Raw genomic sequence first — 25006 nt, 5'->3', positions numbered from 1 at the left:
TCCTCAAGGTGTGAGGGCATGCTGACCCGCAAGGTGTGAAGAGGGGAGAGAGGGGGAGGGGGAGAGAGAGAGAGAGAGAGAAAGTCACAGAGCCTGCGAGAGAGAGACCCCCAGCCCACTTGGCTCCTCTTTTTATATGTTTTTTCCTCCCCCTGGGCCTGCCCTATGTAAATTACACTAGCCAGGAGTGCTGTCTGTATGTTCTACCTGAGGTCCACACTCCAGTCCTCACCCTTTCCTTTGTTTTATTTTTGTGGGCTTTTCCCTTCCTTGTCTTTTAGCCACAGCCATTCTGGACTCCTGTTTCCTATTCTAACTACCTAACACTTCCAGTGAATATTCAGAACCAATTTCCTTTATGATGCTCTGGCTCAATCTCACTGCAGTGCAAGGGACTCTCAAGAGTCTTCTCCAACACCACAGTTAAAAAGCATCAATTCTTCAGCGCTCAGCTTTCTTTATAGTCCACCTCTCACATTCATACATGACTACTGGAAAAACCATAGCTTTGACTAGATGGACCCTTGTCAGCAAAGTAATGTCTCTGTTTTTTAATATGCTGTCTAGGTTGATCGTAACTTTTCGTCCAAGGAGCAAGCATCTTTTAATTTCATGGCTGCAGTCACCATCTGCAGTCGTTTTAGAGCCCCAAAAAATAAAGTCTCTCACTGTTTCCCCATCTATTTGCCATGAAGCGATAGGACCAGATGCCATGATCTTCATTTTCTGAATGTTGAGCTTTAAGCCAACTTTTTCACTCTCCTCTTTCACTTTCATCAAGAGGCTCTTTAGTTCTTCACTTTCTGCCATAAGGGTGGTGTCATCTGCATATCTGAGGTTACTGATATTTCTCCCAGCAATCTTGATTCCAGCTTGTGTTTCATCCAATCCAGCGTTTCTCATGATGTACTCTGCATATAAGTTAAATAAGTAGGGTGACAATATACAGCCGTGAGGTACTCCTTTTCCTGTTTGGAACCAGTCTGTTGTTTCATATCCAGTTCTAACTGTTGCTTCCTGACCTGTAAACGGATTTCTCAGGAGGCAGGTAAGGTGGCCTGGTATGCCCATCTCTTTCAGAATTTTCCAGTTTGTTCTGGCCCACACAGTCAAAGGCTTTGGCATAGTCAATAAAGAAAAAGTAGGTACTTTTTGGAATTCTCTTGCTTTTTCGATTAGCCAACAGATGTTGGCAAATTGATCTCTGGTTCCTCTGCCTTTTCTAAATCCAGCTTGAACATCTGGAAGTTCATGGTTCACATACTGTTGCATCCTGGTTTGGAGAATTTTGAGCATTACTTTACTAGAGTGTGAGATGAGTACAATTGTGTGGTAGTTTGAGCATTCTTTGGCATTGCTTTTCTTTGGGACTGGAATGAAAGCTGACCTTTTCCAGTCCTGTGGCCACTGCTGAGTTTTCCAAATTTGCTGGCATATTGAGTGCAGCACTTTTACAGCATCACACTAGACTACAGACTCCATTAAACATTAAAAAAAAGATGAAGTTTCATTTTTTATATTGAGGATTCAAATCTCTAGAAACATTAAATTCTTAAACACAGTACTGTGTAGCACAGATGAGGATATCTTAACTTTAGAGCAAAAATATAGACATTATTTGGTCCAATATCTTTGTATTTAGCAAAAAAAAAGATTTCATAAAAGTGAAGTGACATGTCCAAAGACAGATCAGAAGAGTTGAATGTAGAATTCTGGAGTTTTGACTCTTCTTCTAGGGGTTTTCTATTAAGCCACTGGCTGTAACACAGTCTGAAATCATGCAAATTTCTATAGAAATGATCAGACATTTAATATGGAGATACTAGACAAAACATGCAAGAAGAACCTTAACTTTGCTAAATTTTTCCTTATAAGGAAAACCTGAAACATATCAAATGAGTCTTTCTCTTAGGACAGTTACTATATTTCTTTTATTAGCAGTGCCTGAGAACTATTTAGGAGATATTTGAGAAAAATCTAACATGGGTGAGGGGAGTTGAGGAGAGAAAAAAATTAAATTACAATACCTGAGACTAATGCTTTGTCTCCTTAAAAAAAAAAATATACATATATATACACACACACACACACACACACACCATTTAACATAAACATAGCAACTGGCTATTTTATACTAGAGAGACTGTCTCGGCTTCACATTAATTCCAAGTTTTAGTGCAGCATCACTAAATAAAATTCAAGCCAGCTAATTCCTGTATCTAACTTAAAGATGTAGCTAAGAATCACTTAAGAATCAGCTAAGAATCATTGAGGGCAGGAGAATGGGACAACAGTGGATGAGCTGGTTGGATAGTAAATTTGACTCAATGAACAGGAGTTTGAGCAAACTCTGGGAGATGGTGAAGGACAGGGAAGCCTGGTGTGCTCCAGTCTACGGGGTCATAAAGAGCCAGACACAACTGAACAACAAAGAATCAGTAATGCCGTAAGAATAAGTGATGATGTATGGTACTATTAAAAAACAACACTAAAACTACTAAAGAGCCTCAGAAAAACTAAAGTATACTAGTTGCACAATTTGTTATTAAGTAACTAATCAAAAAGAGAGGACTTGACAGATTAGAGTTCCCCTTTCACACATCTTAAAACACCTTCTGAAAAATTACTTTGAGCAGAGTTTATTAAATGTTACCCAAAACAGTTTCATCCATGTGTACTGATTAAATGAAGGTTCATAATGAGGTCATCATAGACACCTTTATGTTTTTTAATTAAACTATCATAGTTGGCAGGTATCTGTTCTTTTATTTCTTCTGTTTGGGCTGTAGTACACAGTCGGTTCAGCAAGGACTCTCAGCCTGGTCAAGACCAACAGGAAGTCTGTGGTAAAGATGTTCTTGAAATGCAACTTGGAGAGGCCACAAATGCCTTTCAAATTCCTCAAGATCTTTGCATGCAAAGAATTTAACAAAAAATAAAGCACAAGCAGAGCAACAGTAGTAGATATGGCATGTGAATGGGAGTGTGTGGTTAAATCATATCCACCACTGCAGTGGCAGTGACTTAGTCATCTCAAGGTCTAAGCAGGAATCTGTCAATCAAAATGTTCCGTATTCCATTTCTAACCCCATACCTTCACTGAGCCCATTAACATTTTTGAAAGTGATTATACTAAGTGAAGTGAAGTGAATTCGCTCAGTCATGTCCAACTCTTTGCGACCCCGTGGACTGCAGCCCACCAGGCTCCTCTATCCATAGGATTCTCCAGCCAAGAATACTGGAGTGGGTTGCCATTTCCTTCTCCAGGGGATCTTCTAGACCCAGGAATCAAACTCAGGTCTCCCGCATTGCAGGCAGACGCAGGCAGACACTTTAACCTCTGAGCCACCAGGAAGCCCACCAGGAAAAAAAACAGATGAGAGTTTCAGCTGTAACCACCAAAGAATCCACTCCTACCTTCAACAGTGGTTACGAAAGCAGATTCCTTTTAGTATTACAAATGAAAAATGAGCCTGTGTTCATTTGGCCACAAAATCTTTAGAAATGTCAAGTAACACGAACAAGGTGTAACTGAAACAAACATGAGTTAATTTAGTACCTGGTCAAAAAACTTACAAAAGCAAAAGAGAATATACTATTACTGGTGAAATTCAGGCCACAAGAGAGCATATTTTGAACCACCAGTGCCCTGAAACTGGTGCTTGTGCTAGAAATAACTGTCCAGACCCACGAAGGAGTGAAAACATGGGGCAAGGGGGTCTCACAAGCTAAGCTCAGGTCCTGGCTCTGTCACTCACCATTTATATAACTTGGGAATATTTCCTTAGGTTCTTTGCAGCCTCTATGTCTTTATTTGTAATTTGAGGTTAATGAGAGTTCTTACCTCACAGTGACCTTACATGGATTACATGAAGTAATAAAACTAAGAGTACAGAGCTAGAGAACAATAATAATGCTTTATCATATAATGATTTCATATGTGTAGAATCATGTAACAATATAGATGATGATAGTTCTTAGTGTTTAGTAAGTGTTTACCATGTGCCAAGCATTGTTCTGGGTTATGTTACACTTAGTAATTTGGTTGATTCTCATAACAAGAGAATTAATTGGCTATTATTATCAGAGGCCCCAATTTATTGAAGAAAAAGACTCAAATAATACCATTATCTCTGAGATCAGAGAAGATGACAGAGAGAGTTTTGGCACAGAGCAGAAGTACTTTAACAGAAGAACAGTTCAAAGATTAAGTTAACAGAAAAACTGTTCAATGATAAAGTAAGCCTTATTCCAAATGTATTGCAGTTATCAAAATTCATATCATTACAATAAAATCTGTAGTTACAGCATCACAAAATGATACAAGTATTTTACAAGAGAGCAACAGATGAGTAGGTTTGGAAAGCCTGAAGCCTGGCTAAAACCAACCCTGATGGAAAGGGCATCCGACTGTTGTACCTCGAGGCTCAACATAGAGCATCCTTTTTTTTACCTTGAACACACCTCTAAGCTTGTGGGATCTTAGTTCCCAGACCAATGGGGAGGAGATAAAACCTGGGGTCTCGGCAGTGAAAGAGTGAGTCTTAACTTCTGCACCACCAGGGAATTCCCATCCAGCACCTTTAAATGGGCTGATAAGAAAGGCCAATTTAATTTCTCCAAATAAAGTGCCACATATCAAATCCTCCCACTTTGTCACTCCCTTCTCAGAGGTCTCTGAGAGCTTAATGTGAAATGCCAAATGAGAAAAGGGGTTCTTCTGGGGGAGTCAACAGCAGACACAATAAATGAACTTCATGCAATCAGCCGAACATCAGGTTAGAATAGGTTCCACGTTTATTCCTGAATATGAGATGGTTACAAATCACCATGCAGCCAGTGCCCAATGACACCATGTGAATCCACAGCATGAAAAAACACTAAGAACGCTACACTAGCGGGTGATAATGTCAAGTTTTCACTTCAGACACTTTCACTAACTATATTACAAGGACACTGGGGAGATTTAGAGACGGGAAATCTCACTACTTAAGACTCAATACTCAGAAGTGCATGGGCTTCTTCATCAGGGCCAGAGCAGAAGACTGTCTCATAGCCTCCCCACTTGCTGCTCCCAAGTGACTGGGAGTACTGTAATGCACTTACAAAACTTCTCTAGTATTAGGCGTTAAGCTCCTAGAGGGTTGAAACTTATATTTACTGTCATCTCAATATCCATGGAGCCTCTATGGATACCAAGATCCACAGATGCGCACGGTTCTCATATAAAACAGTTTAGTACAACAAACACAGTCAGCCCTCCATATCTGCAGATGTGAAGCCCAGGGCTGACTGTATGTGTGTATATATGGATACCCCACGCACCAAGTAAGCATGCCAGTATCTGCTGAGTAAATCCATTCCACGGCCTCCTGCAGGGGTTATTTCTGAAGTACCCCTCAGGCAAGATGACCAGAAGGTACGATGCTTGTCCAAACTATCTGGCATTTTGTACTTCAGTGGAAACGTTAAACTGGCTTATAGAAAAATAGCTGTATTCTTCCAATTCATAGAAAGTTATTCTGCAGTAAAAGCTTCTTAAAGGGTTCTTTCAAGATTCTGATACGTGATTAGATGCAATCTCCAACAAAAACCATACTATCAGGATACCTGTCACAACAGGATACCTTCAAAAATAAACTTTAAATATGATTTATGTAGTATCTGAGCATCTAGTATGTCTAAGGCATTGTTGATGGATTAAAAAGCTGAGTTAGAAAGTTAAACCTAAAGAAGGGACTATACACTACAGCTGATATAAGTGGAGCTGTTTAAGAATAAAAACTAAGCTGTGTTTTTACTGGTTGGTAAAGTGAGGGAAAAGAAAAAGGTTCTCAGCACGTCAATTTCAGGAGGTTAAATATTCTAGGGCTTTCACATACTCCATCTAAGATGTGAGAGAGGAAAACAGAATCTACAAGAGACACACAGATGATAGACAAAGACACAGAGTCATGGACATTATGTAGAAAATCTCACATGAAAAAGAGCAGTTAAATCTTCATTTATTGTAGAAAAGGAAAAAGAGTTGGTAAGTCCCTTAATCATTTTACCACATCCTCATTGAATCAGAACACCTAACAGGAAGAGATAGGTTCACTTTTAATTTCACTTATATTACGAATTTTCCCATCTTTGAGTATACTGAGCGGGTCTCCACTCTTTCTTGTGAGTCAATGGATAGAAACTTCCTCATTCAGAAATTATAAACGAAAGCGTAAGTATTCCATGAGGTGCTCTGAAGACAAAGACTGCCTGCTCTCAGAGAGCAGACCACCAAATAGGAGAGAAAGATAAAATGCAAGGAAAAATAAATGCTTTATTAGCCAAATAAAACTTAGGAAGTAATGACAATGGTATATAGTAGTATAGCAGGGATGACCCCAAGGTAGGAAATAAGAATCAGACTGGAATCCTGGAGGACGTGAAGAAGCCAGATGTGAAAGGATAAAAATTTCTATAGGACAATGACAACACTGGAACAGTAATTCTACAGCCTTAAATGTCACAGTCAAGCTTTTATAAAAAGGAATAATGGGCTACAGAAATACACATGATGTCACACACATATATAATATTGAGATAATAAGCTGGGTGAAGAGAACAGTTAAAAATTAGTGTGGCAATAAAAAAAAAAGAAAACCATCTACAATAAGTTTTCTTTTGTTCTATAACTAGAAGAAAAAACTACTTCACTACAATTATAGCTTAGATATCTAAGTCTTCTTTGGCCTATGTATACATACTGTAAAGGAAATATAATGATCCTATCTCTGTGTGGATACTAAATACTCCAAAGAGAAATGTCTTCTCAGTACCATTTGCCTCATAGGCCACAGGGGATCTTTTCAAAACAAGGAAGATAACGTGTCTACAAATGAATGAATTAATCTGTCCAAGTCCATTCCCATAGTTCCTCTTATAAATTAAGTCTTCACTAAAAAAAAAAAAGGAGAAATGTAAAATACAGGGCTAGGTTGGATTAAATTTTTTTTACCAATCATTTTTGTAGAATCATTCTGATAGAATAAGCACACTTTATCATTCTCACATGTAGTTTCCTCCAGAAAGGTCCATGTCACACAATGGCCTCTGTGTCTCTGGATCAGACATCCCTTCATGTGTAATACCATTCTTCTTTCTCTGCCTGATAATCCTATTTTGTAAAACCCTATCACCTCTGAAACCATTTCAGAGGCCTCTTAGCACCCAGTGACACATCCTTTGCCACTGCATTCTGCATTCACTTACCGCACATCCACACGATGGTCACATGAAGTAAGTGCTGTCTGCCCTACTACACACGGATGTCAAGGACAAGACTGTATCGTGGCACATTTTAGCACTGCTTCAACATTTAGCAAAGCTGACTTGGACATACTAGCCACTCAAAATGCCCCCAGAATTATTTAATTACTCACAGATATCCCCTATCCAAGACTGTAAAACCATGATTATACGGTCTTAAAATAATTTGCAATTATTTTAACATTATGATAATACCTTTGCCCTTGGTGGCAAGGGAGAAGACGGGAAAAAGCACATGTATGATGAAAACAGACTTTTAAAGCATATGACCTTCCCAACTTGGGAGGCTGACCACTGGTCTTGTTATGGCTCTATATAATGCAATGAGGCAGTTTTAGTAAACCTTTAATGTATATTAAAAAAATTATTCCTCAACCTTCTGAAAAAAAAATTCTAACAATCTTCCTGTTCTAAACAAAGGAGAAGATAGTTCAACCATCCCCCTTCAAACACCTGTGAGAAATATAAACAACCTACAACCCAAACCTGTATTACAAGTACATTACAATAGCTGAGACTTGTTGTTCTGGGGCCTGATTTGACTCATTTGTCATGGATCTAGCGTGTACATGTATGCATATATCCTTTGGGAAAAAAATCAGAAATCCAATCTCTTTCAAGGGCAGATTGTCTTTGGTAACCCTCCGTCATTACAAGCTATACATCAGTTGGAAAAAAAAAAAAAGAGGCAGTAACAGAAAACATTTTGGATTAGCTATGGCATTTCTTCTCTCTCAAATAGGCCTAGCAGAGATTTGTGTGTCAGACACACGTATGTATATGTGTGTGTGTGTGTGTGTATGAAATATATGATAAAAGGATAAGAGAAACGTTATTATAAGCCTTCCCTGCAGCCAAATAAAGTTTCACCTACATAGATGTTGTAAACCTAAGTTATACAACTATGAAAACTGTGCTCAATAGATGATTTAAAAGGAATAAACCCTGAAATATTACTGAATGCTTTATAAGTTCAAACCAACCAAGATATTTTTCTCTCAACATGATTAGACATTAGAGAATAACCATGGGGAAAGCTTTTTTTAAATGAACTGATTTGCAGGACTAATAGTCTCATTCAAAGATCATCTCTCATTTGCCAAATATCTATTAGACACCTGGGCTATATATTTCCCCCAAAACAGCTTTTAACAGAAAGTAATTATTGTATTACTAGAGCCTTTTAAATGACAGTCGTGAAGATCTGAAAAGAGAGAGGATTTTTAAGGAAAACACCAACAACCTTAACTGTACACAAAGAAGAGACCATACCACTGCCATTCACAGAACTCCTCCAGAAACGTAAAGGTGGCCGTAAGGAGGGGCTAGCCACCTTTACCTCTGTTGCAAGACAAAGTGTACTCCTCCTTCAGATGTGCGGAAGCACCTCCCTTTACCTTGAGAATCTAGTCCTTCGGTATTTAATTACACTGTTGGGAGCACAGAATGGTCTGGCACCATGCCCTTTCCCTGGGTCTCACTGATTGATAGCATCAATAACATTCACTGGCTGTAATTAAACCGCCAAATAGTATCCCCTTTGCCACTTGGCAGATCAATGTTCTTTAATACTCAAAGAACAAAGTACAAAGGTGAGAGGGGTGTTTTTAGCCCTCACCTTCACAGTTCATTTGACTTTGTGCTTCAGAGTAGTTTGCAGACAATGCATATTTCACAATTCCCCCAAGAACACTGGTTAATGAAGAAGAACACGAAGGAAAATCCTGCAAGTTTGTGACAAGTACTTATTAACCCTTTTTGCAAATTTGAGCAGAACAGACACATACTAACCCCAGTATGTACATACTGCTTTCCCACAGCTTTGAGACAAAATACAGTTTATAGGTCAAAACGTTTATAAATTAAAACAGCATACTGTAAATTTTTTTCTTTAAATATTTTTAACACACTATGTGGAAGAGTCCTTTATAAGAGCACAAATTTCCATTTATTTGCACCCTGCTTGGAAAGTTCAAATATCCAGGTATCAGGGAGGGTGGGTCAGGAGTGTGGCTAGGCACTTATAAAAACGAGACCAACTTTTATTGTACTACAAAAGCAACTTCCTTAATCTAAGGATTCACAACCATCTGGGATCACAAAATTCAACTCCCAATCTCTACACTATGAAATAGCCATTTTAAACGAACGGGCCCCAGAAGAGCCATGCTGCAAATTCCCTACTCTCAGAATCAAGTACTACATGATGTTTAAGTACTTGTAATGCTACAAGTATTTAATGACATTCAAATGCTCTGAAAATGAGTGCATGAGCACATGTGTGTGAGAGAGAGAAAGGGGGAGGGTAGATAGGGCATTATATTCATTAAAATTACACCTGTTAATCACAAGACCCCAAAATGAAAATCTTACTTACATGTTTTAAAACAAGCAGCAGAAAGCTGTTCAAGTGTAAACCACTAAACAATGGCCCTCAGGTTAGACCACCACCTGTTAAGAATCACCTGCAGTGGCGGTTTACAACTTTCCTGGCCTCACTCTGTAGATAATCATATTCAGTAAGTCCTGACTAGTAGTCCTGACCACACCACAGTGATTCTGATGAACATTAAAAGTTTTAGCATTCCCTTATGTCAAGGGATTTTAAACAGGTAATCCTCAAAGTCTAGTGTGTATTTTTGGATTTCCTGAGGAGCTCATAAAAATTATGTCAAGCCCTCCTCTTTGCCATCTACCAGCATTAATTTCTGAATAAGACAAATTCCCAGGTATCCTGAAAGCACATGTGACTATAAATCACCAACAAATACAAAAATGCAAAAGTAAAACAAAATCCAAAAAACCCACCCAAAGGTTATTTCCAAGAAGTAGACCAAATATATATGGCTCAGTTGAGTTGGGGAGCCCACCAAGATGGCCCGTCTCTGGAAAAGGCTGCCGTGCTTGATTCCATATGACTCCAGAATCTTTCTAGGAATGTGAACAGGGTTGTTTGGGGGAAGCAAGCAGAAATGGCCAGACTTCTAAAGAATCACTCTGGGGAAACTAAAGCATTTTCTGAATGATCAGTTTCCAGGGCCAGGCAGATGCTCTGCTTTTCCTTCCTGCGGCTCACCTGAGGGTCATTTCAAGACTCATTAGCAAGCCCAGAACCTGTGCAGGAAGGATTAAAGTTCCCTCTCCCCTGGGAGGAGGTAACCTGGTACTAATGACCCAAAAGAAAGCCTATTAGCATGATTTATTTTTGTTCACAATCCACTTCTCCATAACTCAAGTAACTAGAGCCATTTTTAAAATATCCAACAAAATTAAACTAAAGAATTAAACACTGTGACTACTTTCTTCAGAATAAAACTAGCTTAATTCCTCCCAACTAGACTTCTAAAAATATCACTTTAATATAGAAAATGCAAACTAAAAAACAATGAAATATTCTTGATCTTCTGTTTCTGAAAATAACAGGCCAACACAAGTATTTTCTACCTCTAGATCTCAGGCCAAATGTTTCACAGGAGCTAAGTAACCTGGTACCATCTCTACCATTTTATAGCTGAGGAAACTAGACCAACAGACAAGAGCAGAACACAAATCTGGGACTCAGGGCCCGATGTCCTAATGCAGCATTCAAAGGAGCTCTTCTCAAAGAAGGGGGGCGGGGCACAGTAAGGAACAGATTTCCTGTATTGTTTTCAAAACACAGCCGCCTCTCTTGCTTGTTCATAAATAGCATGCCAAGAAACTTTCTGAAGCAAAAATTCCTCCAGGAATTCTGACGCAGTACTTGTGGCTGAGAACGGATGCTAAAGGAAAACCTGGCAGAGGTGGGAGTAGAAGAAAATGGACCACACATGCTTTTCTAAAGAGTCCACACAAATTTACAGAGAGAGAAATGCGCTTTGCTGTGATTTTTAAACTAGCGTCTAGGGCTCAAAGGATCCTGCCAGAAAAACATTCTGGAAGTATGAATGGTCTCCTACAAAACAGAGGTTGAGAAAGTTACTATAATAATTCTTTTTACTGTCCAATTACCATTGAAATGTTAATTCACCTATCTGCTAAACAGGATCTCCAGAGAGCAGTTTTCTTCTCAAACTGGAGGTCTGGCTATCTCCAGTGCTCAGCCTGAAAGACAACAGAGTTCTTCCATCACCAGGCACTGTTCCACTCCCCTGCACCTAACAAAACTGGTTCAGAAAATCTCAGGATACTAAGAGCCCCAAATCAAGGTCTTCAAGAGACTATTCGATTTGTTTATAGTGGTATAGATATCTGAACATCAGTAACGTGAAATGGAAAGAAAACCATAAAAGGCGCCAGCATCAGCCACCATGGCCCATTCCTGGTCCTAGCAGTATTATTATTAGCATCACTGACTCGATGGACGTGAGTCTCAGTGAACTCCGGGAGTTGGTGATGGACAGGGAGGCCTGGCGTGCTGCGATTCATGGGGTCGCAAAGAGTCGGACACGACTGAGCGACTGATCTGATCTGATCTGATATTACTTCTGAACAAGCCCCTTAACTTGCACTTCATTTCATTGGCCAAAGGGCTACAAGAAACTATTGCTGTTTGGGCATGAATCCAGACAAACAGAAGAATAAAAATCCTATGAAAATACTACACAAAAGCAGATACAGCAAGGAACTGAGGCTCTGTTAGAAGGCAGCACATCTACTTAACTTCTCTAGTCAGTCTGGAACAACAGGCTGAAGCCACCAAACTGAGCATATACTACTTCTCCTGGGTTATACATGAACAATAACAAGCCCTACCCTACCCTTAAAGAGCACTAGAAAAGTTAAGCAGAGAAGTGCTAACAGTGCCTTGCATTAGAAATACCTTTGCTGGTGTACATGTATGAAATAGGCAGGAAATGAAGGGCCATGCTTGCGTAATACAATGATCTACAAAATCCCTCCCAAGGAAGATGGGTTAGGTCAGCTGCTAAGACTCCCACTGCCACCCTTCGTGATTCACAAGCAGGGATGGACAGGAAGTGGGCTAGGACACTGACCCCAGGAACATTCGTCTTCAACTTTCCCTCTGCCCAGTCGTAGCCTTTGCCCCAGCAACCATGAAGAAGTACCTTCTACAGAAAAGCTGTTCAGAGAATGCCAAGGTATTGCCCCCTGGGAACTTTCCAATGTCTAATTCCCACTATGGGCAAAGCTTCTAAGGAGCAGAAATAACACAACAGGCCTGAAGTCAGGACCAGGTTCTGGACCCTGCCAGACCCCCTAGATAATAACCACCTCTGGAGATTTTTATGTTTAAAAAAAAAAAAAAAATCAAAGTTGAAAGTAAAGCATTCCACAAAAACCATATTACTCAAAAAAAAAATCTATTCCTCATCTCATATAAGGACTATGTAAACTGGATTCAATATAGATGTGAGGTTTATTCAAATGCATTGAAGAGTTTCTGATAATCACATGTAGTAATAATACACTTAGAATTTGGCTCTAGAAAGTTCCAGATCATGGGTTAAAAATGAAATTAGAAAAACATACACCCAATCTCATTTTCTTAAAAAAGGTATAGAAATCATTTACTCAAAGTTTCCATTTGTCTCTCCACAGAGATGTGATCAGATAAATAATAAATTTAGGATAACATCTCAAAAGTTGTCAGTTACTGTGAGGTCTGTCCTTCAAAATATTACTTTCAAAATTCCCCAGTCTGGTCAAGATAAAAAGTCAATGATGATCTATACTCTTGTTGAACTGATGGGTACTTTACAGAAGAGGCCTTATAAATTTGTGAAGCCCACACTTCTTCCATAAGCATTTACACTTTGTACCTTCATGAGAAATATCAACTATGTAAATAAGCCACAAGAGCTGGAGGTAGCTTGAGATGCTCAGAGGGATGCAGAGTTTAAATCCAAGGCAGATTTTTCCCTCCTAAGAAACACCCAAATCCAATCCTGTCACTGTTCTGCTGAAAACTCTGGTCCTCCTTTACCTACAGTATAAAACCAAGGCTCCTCACTCAGCCTGGCACACACACCTTTTCAGATCCCTGCCTGCTCTCAGGCTCATTTCCACACCACTCCTCACCCTGCTTTCTCCTCTAATTATATGTGATTTCCCTAACACCCGCTTTCAAACTTCCCAGCAGAAGTATCAGCTCTCAGCTTTCCTGCTGTTATAAAAGCCATACCCTAGAATAGTGAGTGCTGCAGAAACTTTAAACAGAGCAGCCAACAAGAGGCAAGCCTAGAGTCCAACTTCACTCCCACTCCTGTCTCCGTGCCCTCCCCTCCACTAATGAGTGGGGAGACGATTTATGCAGCAGCCACCAGGTATTTCCTCAGGTTCGGAATTAAGTTTTATAAAACGACAACTTAAAATGACAGACAAAAACCAACCCCCATCCCAGATAATCATGAACCGAGGGTTGAGACGGACAAGTTTTCCAGTACACGTTACTGTGGCTGCTAAACGTTCAACAGTGTAAAGAGTTAACTGTTACCGCCTCAGGAGAGGGTGCTGCACTTCCCTCTAAATGCATTCTCAGCCAAACCATCCTATGTGATAGCCATGAGTTCACTAAAAACAGTTATGCCTTTTCTTAGAAAAGAATTTGGAACACTATGGAAAGTTAAGAGACTCAGGTAATAAATAGACTCAGTGATAAGTTGATTCATTATTTTTAAAGATTTTACAGATATAAATAGAATTAAAATGGTTAAAAAATCGAGTGCATCCAAGCTTATACAGCCAGTTAAATCACTTAAACAGTATCAGGGAGAGTAAAACTTTAGAAATGTATAGATTCCTCCTATATTAAGGATACAGTTCACACAAAACAGAAAAACAGTCGACAAACATGACATTTACTAATTGAGAAAAGGATAAGCTACAGGTAGAAAAGGTATAAATTTAACAAAAATTAAAAGCAATACAGTAGCTCAGAAAAAAAAGGTGTATTAAGCTTTACTTAATTGCTCTCTATTAAACTGAACACTTCACAGAATAGACATTACTATTTTCAATTAATATTCCTATTGTTAAGTTTTTTCATATAGACAGAAATGGCAGTTTAATTATTTTAATGAGAAATTACACATTAATGTATGTCAATTAATAATTTTTAAGCAAAGGTAAGGTTTAATCTGACTTATGTCTGATGATTAAGAAAAATCGATTCAATCAAAGTCAAATTTAGGCAGTTTTTCTATGCTAGTAGCATTTCCAGACAGGTTTTTTCTGCTCTGAGAGAGGAGACATGGATTCCTAGGGGTGAGAGTGAAAGGCATTCAGTCATGTCCAACTCTTTGCAACCCCACGGATTATGGAGTCCATGGAATTCTCCAGGCCAGAATACCAGAGTGGGTAGCCATTCCCTTTCTCCAGGGGATCTTCCCAACCCAGGAATCAAACCCAGGTCTCCCACATTGCAGGCAGATTCTTTAACAGCTGAGTCACAAGGGAACCTATCAAGAAAGATGAAAAGTTCTCTATTCCTTGAGATAACAGCTCCTTCCATTGTTGTTTAGTCACTAAGTTGTGTCCGACACTTTTGTGACCCTACGGACTGTAGCCGACCAGGCTCCTCTGTCTATGGGACTTCCCAGGCAAGAACACTAGAGTAGGCTGCCATGTCCTCCTCCAAGGGTCTCCCCAACCCAAGGACAGAACCTGTGACTCCTGCACTGGCAGGCAGATTCTTTACCACTGAGTCACCTGGGAAGCCCAACAGCAACTACTACTTTCAAATAAAGCAAAGCCACTTTGTGGAATAAAACTTCCCAGGCCCACTGTAGAAATGGGGGAAGCTTCGAGTCAAAATATAAATTTTACTGTATATGTGATATTCTCTTTATTCACAGCACTTGATGTTGGGGGGGAAGTCTAAGTATTTTCAGAAATGAGTGTTTTACTCAGCATGAATCTAGGTCTGATATCATTAACCTAGGCAAAAAAATTCATTTTCCCTTAGGAGTGGAAAAAATTGTGCATTTACTCCCTTTTTACTACCCTCCCTAGTAGCAAAAGCTAAAAACATCTTGTAATATCCACACTTTACTTACCAGCTCATTATTAGGGATAACACAGGCAGGCTTTACTCATCATGATTGCCTCTTACCACCAGCCATGTAAGCTGCTGGGACATTAACTCAACCAGGAAAAAAACCTGAACCTTAAAAGAACCGCCATCTTGAACGTTTAACCTATAAATGCCACTGTACATAACAAATCTCTAACATAAGGTGAACTTATTAAGTTTTTCTAATTTCTAAGCCACACCTTTTAAAAAGTGAAGACAGTATGAACTTCTTTTTAGTCCAAATGCTGAATTGGCATTAAAGTAAAATCATGATTTATATTCCAGTTAAGAGCATTATCCACAAGATTATCAAGGTAAAAGATGAAAACAAATGGAACTCTGCATGCAAAAATACCAAGTATTTAGAGAACCCATATACATGTTGGCAGTTCCTAAGTGTTAGGTCTTAGACTCACCGTCAAAAATTACCTGCAAAACAAAAAAACAGATTCCTGCATCTTACCTCTGGACACTGACTGAGTAGATCTGAAGTGGGTCCCAGAATCTGTATTTCTAACTCATCCTCCTTGTGATTTTGCAACCAAGTTTGGGAACAACTGCTTTAGATTTCTCAGTGACTGAGGGACTCTTGCTTCACTCATTGCAGAAATAGTGACTATTTGTCAACATGCCATCCATCTATTACACAAAACCCCACTGGGCTAATGCTATTAGGAAGCCCCAGGAAAAACTGCTAAATAAACCTTTCACAGCACTTGATTCACTGTTTCAATATTCCAATAAATAGGAATTCTACCAAATGCATAGGTGGCTCGGAAGACATGAGAGAAACCTGAGCTCAAGGATGCACCAATACTTGTATACTTATAAGTGACACATATATTAATTACTCTGTTGCATCTTTCTAAAGGAAAATACGGTGTCATGGTAACAGTGTAGATATCAAAAGACAAAGATTTGAGTCACAGCTCTGACTTCAGCTGCCTGGTCTAAGCTAAACTCTGTGACTACCACATAGGTCTCAACTTTTTTACTGCGGGTAAAGGTTAATGCTTAAGTCTGAACTATATTACAGGTTCCCTTCAATCCCCAAACTTCTGTGATCCCTCATGCACTACTTCAAAAGAAGGGAGAGACCCAACCTGAGGTAGGAAAACCCAGAAAGGCAGCAGCAAGAAGAACTTCAGATGGACTCCAAAAGACAGGATGGCTGCTATTACACTGAGTGAGAAAGAATACGCCAGGGGAGCCATAAAAGCATATATGCAGCGGCTGTGAGTAAGATGAGCTTGCCATGGAAGAGCCAGTCTGACTACTGTGCAGAACAGTCATCAGTGATAACGCTGGGTCACTCCCAAGTTAAGCCAAATGATATGGTAAAACAGTAGGGGGACAGAAGAGAATTTTGAGTGAGAAGCACTATGAGGAAAGTGGTGTTTTTGTAAGATTAGCTTCAGAGCCTCCACCAGGATGGACCGCAGAAAGCGAAAAGAAACTGATTCACAGAATAGAAAACAGAAAGGCTTAAATACAGCTTCAAAAAACTACGAAAGCAGTGAACACTAGGAAAAACCTGCCTCAGATGTTGCATGAGAACACACAACACATCTAATTGAAAAAAATCAGGAAGAACAGAGAGACAAAAATGGTGCTACACAGTTTTGGGAAATGGTCTGCTTTGCCTCAGACAAATCGGGGCCAAACTGAGGCTACCAGCTGTTACTGGATATTTCTGTCGGAACCGCACAAGAGGGGTGGGAAAGAAGTAGCCTGCTGCTTACCTACCAAGCCTACCCCCACCCCAGAAAATCTGAACAGAAGGGGCAGATGTCACGGTATAAAAGCCACAAGGCATGACTGTCCTTTCTTGCACGTATTCTGCCTGAGCAGCTGGGCCCGGAAGAGAAGGCCCGGCGACAGACAAAGAGGAAGCAGCTGTCACCAGTGGTCTCTCCACAGGCCATGGACATTTCTTCTATGGAGACCCATTTCTCCTGCATTTCTACCTTCGTGTGGACCTTACTGCAAAAAGAACTGATGTAGAGCAAAAGAACCGACCCACTAGAAACAAGGGTGCTTATATCTGGAATGGAGAAAGGGTGTGTCAATCCAACCATCAATATTCCATTTTCTTAACCACGATTCATGAGCAGCAATCCTGAAGTCAACTGACACTGGGGGAGCCTCACAAAAATCTGCAGTAGGACAGAGTGTTCACAAAAGAATAGGAAAAGGTAACTGGACACTGGATGTCTTCTTTTTAAAGGTGTTGATCATTACACTTAGAAATACTATTCAAAGGTTCAACTCTTAGTAACACAGAGAGTAGGCAAAGAATAGACAATTAGAAAAGAAACTCCAGATTGAAAAACTAAGGTCAAAACAAACAAGTCCTTTGTGATCTTAGAATATACTAGAAATCTAGTAATTAGACATTTCGGACTTAGGACGTTTTCTTGACCAAGAAGCATGTAGAATCTCAGACATCTTACATCACGTATATTTGGGGGTCACTGCATACAGTTTCCTTTAGATGAGACAGAGGTGGGAGGCATCTTCCCTCCGAGCCAACAAATATAAAGAATGAGATGTCAAAACTACCCCAGGCCAATGAATTACCTTCACTGACAACTCTGAGAGAAGCAACTTTTAAACACAAAGATGACACTGCATTTCCAGATACCTGAAAAAATGAGCCGAAATCTCCTAGACAATTCTCTAAGCAAGATGGATACCGCAGTCAGCCTTGACTAACTTCCCCTCACCACTCCAGGCTATGGTCTGAGCTGACTTCTTAAATCAAGGGTGGAAAATAGGTTCCAACTTTAGTCAATTGATAGAGGTTGTCTGGAACACTATTTTGACAAATATTCGGAAGCCACATCCAGACTCAGTGAGAAAGGCTGCCATGATTGATCAGGAATGGCTGCACTGGGCAGAAGAGGGAAAATTGATGGCACGTGTACTAAGCGTTTGCTAGAGGCAACATCCCTTTTATCTTCTAAAGGGAAAGAAATCTACACAGCAAACTGAATTAACTTCTTATACAGAGAGAATTTACATCAGAATTTCAAAAACTCAAAAAGGCAGGGAAAACATCCATAAAGTTATTTACCATTTGTCATGAAAAGAAAACTATAACAGAAAAAAAATAACCCGTGTGGCATATACACTCTCCTAGTCAGTCTCCTCAAAGTAAGCTGAATCTGCTAGACTAGAGTCCAACAATAGCTCAAGGACCTGCTTTTCTATGACCTGAGAACTAAAAATGATTTTTACATTTGATAATGGCCTGCAAAGCTAACATATTTATTGCCTGGCCCTTTACAGAACAAAACCGTCAATCCCTGTGCTACTGCTGCTGCTGCTAAGTCGCTTCAGTCGTGTCTGACTCTGTGAGACCCCATACACGGCAGCCCACCAGGCTCTCCCGTCCCTGGGATTCTCCAGGCAAGAACACTGGAGTGGGTTGCCATTTCCTTCTCCAATGCATGAAAGTGAAAAGTGAAAGTGAAGTCGCTCAGTCGTGTCCAACTCTTAGCGACCCTGTGGACTGCAGCCTACCAGGCTCCTCAGTCCATGGGATTTTCCAGGCAAGAGTACTGGAGTGGGGTGCCATTGCCTTCTCCGATCCCTGTGCTAGGAGAAACAGATACGGTTTTTCATGCATTTGAGAAGGAAATGGCAACCCACTCCAGTGTTCCTGCCTGGAGAATCCCAGGGACGGGGAGCCTGGTAGGCTGCCGTCTATGGGGTTGCACAGAGTCGGACACGACTGAAGCGACTTAGCAGCAGCAGCAGGCAAGTAATTCTCTATAAAGGATGGAAGTTTAATTCAGTAAGATACTTATCTAAGATACTTATCTAAGAAAGTTCCTGCTCTGTCCCTTTGTTAATTAATACACAAGTAATTACTGGGTTGGCCAAAAAGTTCATTGGGGGTTTTCTGTAAATTGTAATGGAAAAACTTGAACGAACTTTTTGCCCAATGCAATACATGTAGTTGGAGAAGGAAACGACAACCCACTCCAGTATTCCTGCCTGGAGAATCCCATGGACAGAGGAGTCTGGTGGGCTACGGTTCATGGGGTCACAAAGAGTCAGACACGACTAAGGGACTAAGCACAGGCACATACATGTAGTCCTCATGAATAAAGTTTCCCCCATCAGGCAACAAACCAAAAAATTCTGCTATGCCTCCCAGAGAAGTGTCTATATGGGCACAAAATGAATAAAAGAACTACAAAGAGACCTTAATTGTTTTCAACTTCTGTTCTGTGAGTAGATATAAAAAAAAAATGTAAACATACTTTTATTGTTTTGGTTTGAAGTCTCAATCCATTCAGGGTGTTGATAGCTTTCTCTGCATCCTTAGGGTCAATGTAGTTCACAAAGCCATATCCCAAGCTCTGCCCTAATGAAAGGGAAGGGGAGAAAGGCATACATTAGTTCTCCACCGCTGATGACAGACATCCACGTTCGTTCTGGCATAAAGTCTTGTCATTAACGCCAGCGTATGTTCTCAGGAGTAAAAAGAAGTCTACATTAATTCTAGAAATACACATGTGGCCTTTTTTATCTCCTGTCTATTACAGCTTCAAGTTTAAACATCAGTTAGCACACAGCAAGCTGTGCTGTTTAAAAAACACACATCCCCAGTGTTCCATCGCACATGCCCTGCCTAAGCCCCAGCGCCCAGCAGCAAGGCGACTGTGGGTGCAAGTCTCCAGGGAGCTGCTGTGTGGGCTTCACGGGCACGACTTGCTCAGCTTCAGTTTCCTTACACATAAAACTGGAAAGTGAAAAGCATCAACCAAGAATCTGTCACTGTTCTGTACACATTACCCTGATAAATTTACAGCCTTTACCAAGTACAATTATTTCAGAGTCCAAAATAGTGGAGAATCATGAGTATGTGTGTGTACACGTGTAATCTATGTGTGTGTGTGCATAAGTAGATTAATTTTAGAGGAGAGCTTATTCAAATAAACTAAATCCAATTTACTAAAGGGGTCTGAAAACTTAGCTAAGGAATAAAGGGAAATATGAATACAAAGATTTATGGTTGAAGACATACAAGCCCGTAAGAATATGTGGAAAACAAAGAAAAAACATAAAAATAACAGAAAAATTTCGGAATAAGAGTTGCTTCTAATGCGTCTGTTGTTGCTTGTATCCATCATCTGAGACCTCTCACCCTTGGCTCACCGATGTGTCCCGACTCTCAGGGAACGGGAGATAATAAGAGACTGGAATCAACGGAATGCACAGACAAGTCAAGTCAACCCTAAAGGTCTCCATTTTTCAACTCAAGGAAAGTTTCTCAGTTTGACAAGACGAAAAATACTAAAAAGGTGGTGACAAAAAAAGACATTAAAAGGTTTAGTCTACTAAAAGTCAAACCAAACCAACTGAGGGTTTCCTGGAAGATTACCAGTAAAGGTCCAAATGCTTTCTATAATCTACCGTTTTTGGATCAATTTCATAGCAAAGTGAGAGAATATTTTTTTTTAAGTGGCACCCTTAAGTCTAAGTATTGATGAATACAGGTATTTAGAAAGGCCACTCTGGTTTTCCTAACTTGGTTCCTCACACATATACAAAGAGAGAGAGGGAGAGAGAAGAGTAAATATAATACCTAATAACCATGAAAACTTGTGATTATATTTTGAGGACCACTATCATTTTGAGGGGATAATCACTGCTAACTTATACTCTTTAATCAAACATGTTTTCCTATTTTTATAAAAGGGGGTGAGGGGAGACCTAAAACTAAGTTCATTAACTTTTTTCCTCACACTACTCACAGAAATTGTGTTTTACTCAAAGATCTGATTTTTTAAAGTTGCATGTGAATCACTAAAGTTTTAAGCATTCAGCTTTTTTCTAATTTGACATTTATCATGTGCCTACTGCATGCACAGTGGCCTCTCATGAAATGTGCTGCAGTCCTGTTACCACTGACCAGGATTCAAACTGGCTGAACATTAAAAAGGCTGCTCAAGGATGCACTTTATGATGGAAAGAATATGGGCTAGGAGATAAACACACATAAGTTCTAATCCTGGCTCCGCTGTTTACCAGCTGTGTGACTTTGAAGAAATAGCTTAACCTCTCTGAGTCATTAACCTCCTTATTTCTAGAACGTGGATAATTCCTACCCAATGAGACTGCCGAGTCAGTGATGAGAACTTTTCACTATCGATGGAGATAGACCACTCCAGTGAAAAAATAAAGGAAAAATAACATATCTACTACATGTTAAGGAGTTTATACACATTCATTTAAAATTCAACCAGACAAGATGCTACCAAAATAACAGGGGAAGGAAAGGCAAAGTGAACGCTGTGTGGTTTTCCACATTGCTATTTTATAACAAAATAAACCAAATTATCAAGCACTGAGTCCATCTCTCCTATCTACTGGCACCTCACTTACATTTTACCAGTTTCTAATCAAAGTCCTTTCTCAATCTTGGTACACTGGAATCATCCACAGCACTTCAAAAACAAAAACAGAAAGTGGTGTCTCAGTCCCTTTCCCCTAATTTTTTTTTTTTCAATTGAAAAAATTTTTTCAATTTTCAAACCAGGTTTCTTAAATCCTAGTGACTCTCACACATGTAATCAAGGCTGAAAATCACAGTTTTAATAGTGAGAGAGAATCTGAGACTGCAAATAAGGATTCTGGGAGCCCTAAGAAGGGCCAGGTGCTGATGGTCTGGGTACGAAGTGACTCTGCAATGAAGACTGCCTGCCTTTTGACAGATGCATTTGTAAAACATTAGTAGATGTCTTTCTTCTAAATACTTCAAGTTATCCATCACTGCAGAGGAACAGTTCATTGCCTACTGAAGTCACTCTCTGGAACAGCAGGGGCCTGCTGGAGTTGTGTTGCTGGGTAAAGTCAAAATCCTGTCTGCTTAGCCATCTCTTGCCCTTCCTCTAAGCTCTTACTCCTAGCACGCTGGGGGCACTCAAAAAGTTTGCTAAATGCACGAATAAGAAGCACAGTGGCTGTTATTCATTTAACCAAAGGCAACGTCATCAATGGGCTTCCCTGGTGGCTCAGACAGTAAAGAATATGCCTGCAGTGCAGGAGACCAGGGTTCGATCCCTGGGTTGGGAAGATCCCTTGGAGAAGGAAATGGCAACCAACACCAGTATTCTTGCCAGGGAAATTCCATTGACAGAGGAACCTGGCAGGCTACATACAGTCCATGGGATCCCAAGAGCTGGGCACCACTGAGTGACTAACACTTTTTGATGTCATCCATGTCACCATCAGATGACCTAGGTCAGTCTTTGATCTGACCCCCTCAAGCAGCCATGGCTAGCACTGAGCACTAAAGAATTGATGCTTTTGAACTGTGGTGTTGGAGAAGACTCGTGAGAGTCCCTTGGACTGCAAGGAGATCCAACCAGTCCGTTCTGAAGGAGATCAGCCCTGGGATTTCTTTGGAAGGAATGATGCTAAAGCTGAAACTCCAGTACTTTGGCCACCTCATGCGAAGAGTTGACTCATTGGAAAAGACTCTGATGCTGGGAGGGATTGGGGGCAGGAGGAAAAGGGGACAACAGAGGATGAGATGGCTGGATGACATCACTAACTCGATGGACGTGGGTTTGAGTGAACTCAGGGAGTTGGTGATGGACAGGGAGGCTTGGCGTGCTGCAATTCATGGGGTTGCAAAGAGTCGGACACGACTGAGTGAACTGAACTGAACCAAATTTCAACTATTGGAAACTGAGTACACTCAAACAATATTTATCCCTAAACGAGCTCTCTGACACAAAGTTTCTAACTTTTTTAGTGCTGGTATTAGGAAGAGCAACACTCATCAATTAGTATTTAAGGTAAGCAAAATGTTATCACAACCCTAAGCAAAATAATATGAAGGGAGATAACTGCTGCTAAACGGCTTCTTTCCTAAATCCACTGCAGTAGATGCACCAACATGTTGGCACTGCAACTATAAGGGAGTTAGTAACTTCACAGATTTTCATTTTCAAGTGAGCTAATCAAGTCAGCAAACATGTACTGAATGCTTAAAATATATAAAGGTATCACAAATGATACAAAGATAGGCAAGCCTCTCCCCATTCTCATTTTTCAGCTGTGTGGTGTTTTAGTGTTTAATTTTAGCCTCACATTGATCTTGTGAGATACTCATTCTTCTTCTGTAAGGAAGTAATGGTATCTGAAGCTGGGTAAGGTCGATCAGTATCCTCAAATCAAAGAGGAAAAAAAAAAAAACAAACAAGCAGAAAGTAGTCATCAGAACTCGAATCCAAAAATCTCAAACACTATGTTCTTCTCTCAATTCACGACTAGTTTATATATGAACCTGGACCATCTTCAGTATGCTTGAAATATAATGTAACCACGCATTTTCTAACAGAGCTCTACCAAAAAAAAGTTGTTTTGAGACAGCTGCCTACTGTCTTAAATTCCAGTACTTCTTGTGCAAGTATCAATTTCAGTATATATGAGTTTTTACGCTGTTATTCCTATGACAGTGTAAAGTCACCTGATTTATATAGTGCCTGTTTCAGGTTATTTATTATGAGTGCAGGTTTTTAAAAAAGAAAAGCAGAAGGAAGTCAAACATAAAGAAAAAAATATTTAGCCTGGAACCACTTTCTCCCACTTTTGTATGCATCAGCTAGTAACAGTCATAAACTACCAAGGAAGGCTCAGAAACCAAGCGTCATTTATCCATACCCTCCAAATCTATTTTTCAAGTCATTCTGAATTTAGAATGTGCATATTGACAATCTCAAAACCAAAAATCACTTCTTTAAAAAACTTATAAAGCTCTACATTTAAATTCCAAGTGTAACAATTATGGAAACCACCATGATCAAAAGAAATTCTGAACAAAATAACAAAGCCAAGGCTCACCCCAAAAAAAAGCCTTCAAGACCAATAAATCCTCTTTAGAAGTCAAGAAGTTCCTCTGGTAGCTGAACATCAAAAATAAGGTCAACTTCACTAGTCCTCACAAGCTACCTGTGGCCCCATGGTCCTCAGAGATTTTGAAACCATTCATCCTAGCCTTGGTCCTAACAGCCGTGGCAGGGATTCTAGAACGTCACTACAGAAGAAGCTTTCTGAACAGTCATAGGCCTATGACTTCAAGCAGGTCCTTAAACTCCAGGTTAGTACTGCACTTCAGCACATGGCATTCTGTACAGTGTGTGAATGTGAATGGCTTTTGTTTCGCACCCTTCTTTTTAATCTAAATACATGCCACAGAGAAGGATGGCTTCTTCACAAAAGAGAAAAATCCCTTATCAACTGCTCCTGGGCAAAGGAGAACAGTTATAAACAGGCTGCTTAGAACCATGGTCAAGTGATCTAAAGCACAGAGCTGAAACACTCCAAGGGTCTCTGAATGGGGCTGAGGCGCACTGAGCTGCAGGGGCGTCAGAGCAGGAAGAGGAAAACAGGAAGAGAATCTCTTTAGTGACAGAATGCTAGTGGGAAACACAGTAAACTCCAATTTATCCCAAACTGTGCATAACTCAAAGCAGCAGCCGTTCCCTTGCCACCTACATTGCTTTTAATAGCACACTTTAATTAAAAATTTAATTGCATATTTTAATTAAAAATACACAATCTTCTGAACCCATTTAATTCAAAGGTCACTTTATTTAGTCTTTTCTATTTCAAATTACTACCAATGTTCCGAATATCAAATTACCCCCTCAGGTTTAAAGG

General features: G+C 39.9%; 1 protein-coding gene across 9 annotated transcripts in view; it reads right to left on the bottom strand.

The window, feature by feature from the left end:
- ELAVL2 (ELAV like RNA binding protein 2) overlaps window positions 1-25006 on the bottom strand; it is a 141128-nt gene that overhangs the window by 22812 nt on the left and 93310 nt on the right. For all 9 annotated transcript variants that reach the window (XM_070794443.1, XM_070794444.1, XM_070794440.1 and 6 more), the window contains one exon: window positions 19594-19697. In XM_070794443.1, coding sequence (XP_070650544.1) covers window positions 19594-19697 — 104 coding nt within the window. The remainder of the gene's footprint in view (window positions 1-19593; window positions 19698-25006) is intronic.

The sequence above is a fragment of the Bos indicus genome, chromosome 8, assembly GCF_029378745.1.
Source record: "Bos indicus isolate NIAB-ARS_2022 breed Sahiwal x Tharparkar chromosome 8, NIAB-ARS_B.indTharparkar_mat_pri_1.0, whole genome shotgun sequence".
Lineage (NCBI taxonomy): Eukaryota > Metazoa > Chordata > Mammalia > Artiodactyla > Bovidae > Bos > Bos indicus.
This window is presented reverse-complemented; position numbering and strand designations above follow the sequence as displayed.